The following is a 10,014-nucleotide window of genomic DNA, read 5'->3' as shown; positions in this document are numbered from 1 at the left end:
CTGTTTCTAGGAGAATTCGAGAGTGTAGAGAGAGAAAAACATTGAGAAGAAGGGTTTGGTACTTTTTAAAGTCGTCACTGACGACACATAAGGGCAAATAGGGAATAGAAAGTATAACTTTAACAACTGCTTACAGAACAAAAAAGACCGTCTGAGTATTTTCGCTGAATTAAAAAGCTAGGCAGGTAATTGGTCATAAACTAGGGGGCCATTTGCAAATAACCCAATAAATATTGGGCCCAAATCTAGTCGGAGAAATAAAATGATATGATGGACCACCAAATCCAGGACGTGGACCAAGGATATACGAGAAAAGAGGTAGGTGAGAATATAATTTTCTGTAATATTTGGATATTTCAACAAGGGCATGTTAGTCATTTCAATAAAATGGATAAACTACTAACTGACAAAAACGAGAAAGTCGGCAACTGTCGGCCGGTGAACCAGAGACAAAAACGGCGAAATGCTTCGTCTCCGTGTTTAATCCTAAACCCATAAAAAGCTCTCTCTCTCTCTCTCTAAAAACTGTCTCCTTTCCTTCACGCCGTTAAATTCTCTCCTCCACAATTGCCTAATTCAAACCCTAACCCTAATTCCGAATTTTCTACTTCAGATAAGATCACAAGAAAGAAAACTGAGTCACCTTAAAGATATTAAAAACGAAAAAAACAATCATCATTTTTCTCTTCACGCGCTAATCTGAAACTCCAAATCCTTGACAATGTCAGCTCATTAACTTCCCTCTCCATACTATTGTGTTTTTTTCCGGTAGGTTTTTCTGATCGAGCTGAAACTGTTTCTTCAATTTTCCCGATTAATTTCAAAATTTAAACATTTTTCTTTTCTCTATTATTCCCGTTATTTTGAATCAGAAAAAAAAACTGTTATTTTTCTTGACAATATATATTAAGTTTTATGCATTTTCAGGATTTAGGATCAGGGTTAGCCGGAAAATTTAATTAACGAAATCAAATCATCAAAAGCTATACTAATGCTTGAAATTTCACATTTTCATAATTTTTCTTCGAACCTTCAATTTTGAATTTTGATATGGATTTGTAATCCCATGTAAATAATAGCTGTTTTTTAGGGTTTGTGTTTGCAAGGATAATGGTGAATACAAGATTTGTTTGCTTGATCATAAAATTGACTTTATTTTTATTGTAATAAATCTCTGAGGAACTCAGCTAGATTTTGACAGTTTGAACAGTAATAAAAAAATAAATGAAGATTTATTGATATTTGAGCTCATAATTCATTTTCTTGGTGCAGCTAAGCAGAATTAGACCAAAATAAGTTTTATCAATTGGAAATTATGGATGTTGCTGAGGTTGAAGAAAGTCTTTTCGCAGCAAGCGATGCCAAGGTATATATGAAGCTAAATTTTAAGCTCCATAATCCTTTCATGGTTGCTCGAAATTCCTTGTAATTGCTAATTTAATGTGTTGGTGTTTGCGATTTCCTACGTAGGCGGGCATTGATAATTTAGATGGATTAGAAGTTCTTAGGAAAATAAAAGTCATTGTTTATTCCGAATTTTCGATACTTGTTGAGTTTAGAAGCCCGATTGATTTAGAAACGGATTCCTACTTTTGTAGTTTTAAGTATTTTTCATTTTTCTAATACCCATTTAGGCATATATATGGTTTTGAAGATTCTTTGCTTGAGGTAAATGATTTTGTATTTTGGTTTCATATACAGTTACATGGAGGGATGTGTAGAATGTTATCCGGGATCGTTTACAAAATTTTGGAGATATTTCCTGTATTAGAAGCGTCACGACCTAGAAGCAAATCGGGTATCCAAGCTCTATGTTCGGTTCATGTTGCACTCGAGAAGGCGAAAAACTTACTCCAACATTGCTCAGATTGTAGTAAACTTTACTTGGTATGTTTCAAATGCCTCCCAAATTTGCTCCCGATTGATTACTTATTGACATTATGAATCACGATTAGTGATGTGAAAATTATAAATGTGTTTCGAATTTAGTGCCACGAGACTAGAAACTGTTTGCTAAAATTGTTCTTTTTGTGGATGTGTGATCTCGTTTTAATTAACATCATTCCAGCATCAAATTTAACTTCTATTGTGGTTGAAAATCTTTAGGAGTTTTAATTGGTAACATTGTTTTCTTAGGCTATAACTGGGAATTCTGTCCTCCAAAAGTTTGAGAAGACAAGGTCTTCTCTTGAGGATAGTCTAAGGCGTGTTGAAGATATTGTCCCACAATCTGTTGGTAGCCAGGTAACTAACGTAAAATCGAAGTTTTTTTCTTTAATTAGTTTCCTATGGTTTGGTTGCCTATTCCAGAAAATCCAGATACGTTTTCGTTTTCGTTTTCTTTTGTTGTTATTTGGTGCACAACTTTTCAGAATAATAACCTAACCTATGTTTGTAATCTCATTCTTTCTAGATTTTAGAGATTGTAAAGGAACTCGAATCAACTGAGTTTTCGCTTGATCCAGCAGAAAAACGAGTTGGTGATGAAGTGATTGCATTGCTGCAGCTGGATAGAAAATTTAATGGCAGCAATAATGATAATAATGAGCTTGAAACCTTTCACCAAGTTGCCACAGGACTTGGCATTACTTCTTCAAGAGTTGCTCTCACAGAGAGACGAGCTCTTAAAAAGCTCATTGAAAAAGCTCGTCTCGAGGAAGATAAGAAAAAGGAGTCCATTGTGGCTTACCTATTACATCTCATGAGAAAATACTCCAAGCTATTCAGAAGCGAGTTTGCAGACGAAAATGATTCACAAGGATCCTCTCCTTGTTCTCCCACTCTGCAGGGATCTGAGGATGATAGTGGCTCAGGGGCTAATGGTAAAGCTTTTGAGAAACAATTCTCAAAAATATGTTCTTTCAATTTTAAGCCCAGAGGAAAGATATCAGGGACAATGGCAGTCCCACCCGAGGAGTTAAAGTGTCCAATTTCGTTACACCTCATGTACGATCCTGTCATTATATCGTCCGGTCAAACTTACGAGCGTGTCTGTATTGAGAAATGGTTCAGTGATGGGCATAGCACTTGCCCAAAAACTCAGCAGCAACTTGACCGTCTCAATTTAACTCCAAATTACTGTGTAAAGGGTCTTATTGCTGGTTGGTGTGAACAAAACGGTATCCCCGCCCCTGATGGACCTCCCGAGTCACTCGATCTCAATTACTGGAGACTGGCATTATCAGAGTGTGACTCTACGAATTCACGATCCACTGGAAATTTAAGTCCATCCAAGTTAAAGGGGGTCAATGTGGTTCCTCTAGAAGACAGTAGTCCTAAGGAAGTCAATGGAAATGAAATGCCGGTTATATCGGGCCAGGAGGCCAAGGACTGCGAAGTGGACATGTTTGAAAGGTATGATAGTCTACTAAAGTGCTTACGTGATGGGGAAGATATGACGAGACAATGCCAAGTTGTAGAACAAATACGACGCTTGTTGAAGGATGACGAAGAAGCTAGGATGTTTATGGGTGCCAATGGGTTGGTTGAGGAGCTAGTAAGGTTCTTGAATTTAGCTGTCCGAGAAGGAAATGGAAGTGCTCAAGAAAATGGAGCCATGGCTCTCTTTAACCTTGCTGTGAATAACAACAGGTGCTTACCTCTCAAATTTCTTTACTTGTTACTGAAATACTTCAAATCCCAATTGAGATCAAAAGAAATTGACATTCAAACCAAAGAAGATTAACCATTTTGAGTTTGAATGTTCGAATCCGCTATACTTACTGCATCATCATGATAATGTCTTGTGTTTTCTAAGTCTTCTTCGATTATTTTTCATGTTTTCACAGGAACAAGGAGATGATGTTATCTGCTGGAGTAATTCAAGTATTGGAGGAAATGATACTCAATCCGGAGTCCTCTGAATCAGGTTCTGCTCTTTATTTGGCCCTTTCATGTCTGGAAGAAGCAAAGCCGATAATCGGATCAAGTAAGGCAGTTCCTTTCTTAGTTCAGCTTCTTCGAACAAATTCATCATCCCAACAATGCAAACTTGATGCCCTCCACACCCTCTACAACCTTTCGACCCACTTGCCCAACACAACCCACCTCCTCTCTGCTAACATCATAGATGGGCTTGGGGCTCTCCTCACGGACCACATATTGGTCGAGAAAACAATTGCTGTCCTTATAAACATAACTTCAAATAAATCAGGCAAAGCAGAAATAATGGCAGACCCAGAACTTGTTAGTACGCTCGCTTCTATTTTAGATACCGGTGAACCCATGGAGCAAGAACAAGCTGTTTCATGTCTTTTAGTATTATGCAACGGAGATGAAAAATGTACAGATATGGTTCTTCAAGAAGGGATAATACCTGCATTGGTATCAATATCAGTAAATGGAACTAATAGAGGGAAAGAAAAAGCGCATAAACTTCTTATGTTGTTTCGTGAACAACGTCAGAGAGATCCTTCCCCTGTTAAGATTCGTCCACCAGAAGAACACGAACATGATCACCATCAAGAGCAAGAACAAGAACAAGACCAAGAGAACAGCGGTGAGAAATTGCCGGTGCCGGAACCTAGAATGTCATATAAATCAGCCTCTAGAAGAATAGGAAGAGGATGGAATTCTATATGGAAGAGCAAGCCTTTTTCAGTTCACCACTACTAGAGTTGTATCTTTTGTGGGCAGCTATATGTAAATTCCTCTTCTTTTTTTTTTTTGAATGTGGGTATTTTATTTATTAATTTCCTTGAGGAAAAGGAAATGAGATGTATAGGGTGTTAATGTAATCTTTTGTAAGTTAGTTTTCCTCTTGTGGGGATGATAATGTATTGTTAACATATAATGAACATTGAGACTATCGAGTTTCTTGAATCCGTTAAACCTACACTTCACGAATTATCAGAATCATCAGATATATTTTTTACGTTTTCACGACACAAGTGTTTATTATTCGGTTATGATGTAATGAGTAATTATCAGTCTTAGTGACAGTTCTGACACTTCAATATATTACTTTAGGGAAATTACATCACCAAGCCCGTCTAGCTCAGTTGGTAGAGCGCAAGGCTCTTAACCTTGTGGTCGTGGGTTCGAGCCCCACGGTGGGCGTTCGTTTTTTGCCTTTTTCGGTTCTTATGCCTGCCTATAACACCTTTTTTTTTTTTTTTTTTTTTTTTTTTTTTCTTTTTTTGAAAGTAAAATAGAATAACCAACAAGAGAGTCATTACAATTCTATGTCTAATAATATCGGGAACAACCTCCCACTACAACTATGAGTCTTGGTCCGTTTAGCGAAAGAGTCAGCTAGGTCATTGCCTTTACGAGGAATATGGGCGAAGATCGTAGCTTCAAAGTGAGGTAGCAGTTGCTTGATCAATGTGACGTGGAACTTCGTTTGCAAGTGTAGTTGATAGCTCAGAGTTGTTTAGATGATTGATAATGGCCTGGTTATCACCCTCAATATGAAGATATTCAATATTATGCATAATTGCCCATTTGATGCCTTCTAAAATTGTCCTAATTTCTGCTTCTTCCGTTGTCCGAGTATTAACAATAGAAGTGTGAGCGAATAAAAATTCAGCTATGCCGTTAAAAAAAATGGTGTTAATTCCTACCGGTTCCGCGATGTTGGTAAAAGAAGCTTCAGTACTTTGTTTAATAAACGGAGTAGTTAGAGCCTTAGAGGAGTCCATCTGTGTTGTGGCATCTGAGATGGTGGGGTGAAGTGAGTAGTTATATGAGGGAAGCTCAAAATTTGTTTAACTACCTTTTCTGGTGTCGTTAGAGTGTTGAAAACAGTTGTCACATCTTGCTTTCCAAATAAGCCATAAAATAGTTGCATGGAAAGATGTCAGTTCGTTACTAACATGATAATGAGTGTCATTCCACGAAATAATCAATTGCGTTAAATATAAAATATTAGAAGAGTGTATGTGAAAATAGAACCATATGTTTCTAGCAAAACTACAGTGAAGTATAAAGCATGCTCAAGAGTTTCAATTTCGTTACAGTATGGACAGGTCGTAATATTACCAATATATTTATGAATAATATGACGCACATGCAAGCTATTAGTACAACATTTCCATAAGAACTAGAAAAATACGAATGATCGTTTTAAGTTTCCAAATGAAGTTTCAATCGACCGTGATCCGACTAATAGTAGGACGAATAGTAGTAAGTTGTTGATACATAGAAAGCACTTCATAATTACCCGAATTTACACGAATTAGAGAGGGACCATTTAATCGAGTATGATCCGTCCCCCAGGATGGTAATGGAGAGGATAAGGCGGTCAGTATCGTAGTCAAAGGTGTCGGGATTAATTGGACATCTCAATTATGGTCATGGATGAGATGGGAAACCCACGTGAGAGAGGAGTTGTAAATGTTGAAAATAGGGGGAGGAAGGTTGGGAATCCAGTAGTCTGTCCAAATGTTGGTAGAACTACCGTTATTGACCTCCCAAATAGAGAGAGGAGTAATCTGAGTCAATTGTTTATGAATGGTTTTTCAGATCCAGAAGTTTGTTTGCCTGTCAGGCCCTAGGTAGGGAATATTAGGAAAGTATTTCGCTTTCAGAAATTTAACCCAAAGGGTATTTGGTTCCGTTCAGAGGGGTTAACCAAGCTTACCGAGGAGGCTTGGTTGTCTATAAACGGATCCCAGAGACCCAGGCCGCCATAAATCTTAGGAAGACAAATGGTGGACCAAGCCTTCGTGCAAATGCCTTTAGATTTTCTCCACCGATAAAACCGTTGACGGTCTTAATGCGATTGCAGACGCCTTTAGGAATGATGAAGCATTGCATCTGATATCGGAGAACGGTCGAGGCTATTGCTGAAACAACAACCGTACAACCAGTTTGAGACAGAAACTTGTTCTGCCAATAGGAAAGTTTAAGATGAATTTGGCTGGCAAGTGAGTTAACAACTTTTGTCTTATTCGCCCCAATGAAGAGTTGAGCGCCCAGATATTTGTCAGAGGGGAAGCATGACGGACTCTGAGGCTTCTGGTGATGATCCTCTTGAATTTAGGATGCGAGTTACGAGAGAAGAAAATATTGGATTGTGCAAGTGTATAATCATAACTCTTTCAACAAAAGAAGTGCATAATCATAACATAATATATGTTCCTGTAGGCGTTTTATTTTCATTCTATGAATCTCATTCATCTAATTCTAATAGAACTAAAACCAAAATCTTGTGAGCCAATTAAACCTCGTGTCACATTTTAGATCCCACTCACAAATATATAATGGCCATGAGAGGAAAAAAAAAAATGTTCTTAATGTCCTCTCAATGAAGATCTGAATCATTTCAAGGTCTTTGAGAACGAGGACATTGAGTGACGAAATTATTAATCTTAGCAACGATATCAAAATAAATATCGTACATGATCACATAAACAAGATCAAAGTGAAGAAGTGGAAGAAGACGATTTTTCTTCTTTTCAGCAGATTAAGAAAACAACGAAACGCATAGTACAGACGAATTAAAGTGAGATAGTGTATGCTTATCTCTACCTTCTTTCAGATCGATGAACTGATTTCATATTTGATGTTCTTTCTAACCAATTCCTCCACTTTATGTTCGATTTTTCCCAAAGAAGTTCAAGATTCTTCGGTGATTAGATTTTTATCGGGAATATAAATATTCTATATTACAAAACATAACTTGTGTTGTTGACTGGGACAAAACAAATGTCTTCTACGATTACTAGGATAAAATTCAACTCATCTTCCTCTCTCATTAAATCTCTCTCCACATAAATTGTTCACTTCTCCATCAATTTAGTAAATAAAAGTATTTAATTAATCTTTGAACTGAGATCTAGCACAGTCCATGTTTCTGAGTTATACAAAAATTTCTTAAATAATATTGCTAGCAAGTTAAATTTTAGTAGAAGACTCCCGATCTTTTTTTTTTTTTTATCATTTTTGTTAGTAATTACATCTTTTCTTTCTAAGACTACTACATTTATTCATATGTTAATTTACACTATTTGATTTTCCAGGAGAGTGGCCTTACTCTCATTAATGGTTTGTACGATGAAGATGTTTCCACTTAAATTTCTTAACAGGAAAACGAAAATTTATATTAGTTATAAATGTTTGTTTAATGAACCATTATATTTTGTTATTCATTGTTAACGTACAAGGCATAATATATCGCATTTAAACATGTAAAGTGACCGATAAATACGTTGTGCCATAGGAACAAGTTATGTCGACTAGTTTATGTAAAAGAGTCACATACTACATAATTAAATCTCATGAACCACTATATCATAACTTCAGAAAAGGTCATTAGAAGTAGTAGTTATCACTGTACCACATAAGATTTTTAGAGTTTTTTCATAACAATTCTCTCCAATGCAAAACTCAATTTAGAGTTTTTTCTATTTCTAGAGTGTCCTCTTGAGATATCTATAGTTATCCAACTCATCAATATTTGAATTTCAACCAATAAAAATATCATATATTTCAAAATAAGTAATTATGTCTTTGCGAAAATAACCATGTCACGTAAATAAATAAAATTAAAGTTTTGCAGTGGAGACGTATAAGAATTGAAGATCTCTATATTCGTCACTCAAGAATGAGAGTTTCAATTAAAACTTGACAGACAGGACACACATAAACTTTTTTGAGTTTTGTATTGGAAATGCTCTTATGATATTTATTTGAAATAACTTGATTCATTAAACACTTACATCCAAGTATATTTATATGAAATTGCTTACACGCAAGTATCTTATATTTTAACATTTAAAAAAAATTAAAAGTTGTTTAAATTGAACTAGATGTATTACAATTTTAGTAAATTAATTTAATATCATTGCCTCATTTAATTTATTTTCTAATAACTTTTTTTAAATCATTTAATTTAAATTAATTTTTGTAAATAGACACTTACCACAAACATATTATCTTACAAAAAATTATTAAAAGAAAACATTTAACTTAATAAAAATATAGAAGCTTTAAAAGAGGAAGAAATAAAACAAACCAAAACAGTAAAAATAAAAAAAGAGTGATAACTTATCTAATTAAGTTTTAGACTTTGTAAGTCCTTGGCTTCCAGCGGTAAAGATCAGATAAAGAAGAATTCAACAACGAAAACAACGTATGTCGAATCGGAGTTCAGACGGGGAAGTTATAAAAGAAAAAAGTTATCACTCAACAACGAAAACAAAGTAAGTGTGTCCTTTGAAATGAAATAACTAACTTAAGAAAAAAGAAACAAAAGAAAGTGCAAGGGTTAAAAAAAGAAATTGAAATCTCCTATCTCAATAAAATAACCAATTTAAAAAAAGAGAAACAAAAGAAAATAAACAATACTAAAAATTAGGGTATCCAGAATATAACTATAATCAGTATGGAAAGTCGAGCAATAATAAAGTGCGCCTATGGAAACACTGGGTTAAAATTTCATCACATTTGATTGATACAACTGTTCATGCACTACGGCACGGGATACAACCTAGTGTATATATACAGAATCATCACACATCATGATTTTGATGCACATTCTCTAATCAATTGAACTATTACCTTGCGTTAGACTTGATAGAGATAAAATTTAGGAATGCTTGATCGATTGGAGAAATATTAACACTTGATTCAGTATGAGAATGGATAAAAAAGACTTGAATTTGGTGTGAGAGAGGGGGAATGAAACTTGTTTATATTTTCGTGAACAAGGATAAAAGAGGGTTTTATGTTATACCAATCCAACTCCAAACACTAATACCCTCAAATACAAATATGTAAGAACTTTAAAGTTCTACTTCAACATGGGAGTTTAAAAATCGTTATTAACTGATAACTCTAAACCTCAAAATTATGAGAATATTGCGAGCCAACAAAGCTTAATTTTGAATTTCTTTTTTTTTGTTGAACTAATTTTGAAATTCTTAATATCGAAAAATGATAGAGAACAAGAAAATCCAGACATACATCCTATGTGGCTTGTTGTGATTCGTGTTTTTGATGATTCTAAGTCACTAGACAACGAATCACGGCAAGCCACATAGGATGTATGTCTAGAGTATGTCTGTATTT

General features: G+C 35.1%; 1 protein-coding gene and 1 non-coding gene across 2 annotated transcripts; both read left to right on the top strand.

The window, feature by feature from the left end:
• Positions 1 to 330: 330 nt before the first annotated feature.
• On the top strand, positions 331 to 4,830 carry LOC147532674 (U-box domain-containing protein 45-like). Its single transcript, XM_086647124.1, has 6 exons — positions 331 to 768; positions 1,273 to 1,366; positions 1,702 to 1,887; positions 2,137 to 2,244; positions 2,414 to 3,591; positions 3,789 to 4,830. The coding sequence occupies exons 2-6, from the start codon at positions 1,316 to 1,318 to the stop codon at positions 4,612 to 4,614; spliced, it is 2,349 nt and encodes a 782-aa protein (XP_086503250.1). The 5' UTR covers positions 331 to 768; positions 1,273 to 1,315; the 3' UTR covers positions 4,615 to 4,830.
• A 155-nt stretch (positions 4,831 to 4,985) lies between these two features.
• On the top strand, positions 4,986 to 5,058 carry TRNAK-CUU (transfer RNA lysine (anticodon CUU)). Its single transcript has one exon. It is a non-coding gene; the product is annotated as a tRNA-Lys (tRNA).
• Positions 5,059 to 10,014: the final 4,956 nt, after the last annotated feature.

Source organism: Eschscholzia californica, unplaced genomic scaffold (assembly GCF_041429995.1).
Source record: "Eschscholzia californica isolate CP2 unplaced genomic scaffold, dmEscCali1.0.p SCAF_6, whole genome shotgun sequence".
Taxonomy (NCBI): Eukaryota; Viridiplantae; Streptophyta; class Magnoliopsida; order Ranunculales; family Papaveraceae; genus Eschscholzia; species Eschscholzia californica.
This window is presented reverse-complemented; position numbering and strand designations above follow the sequence as displayed.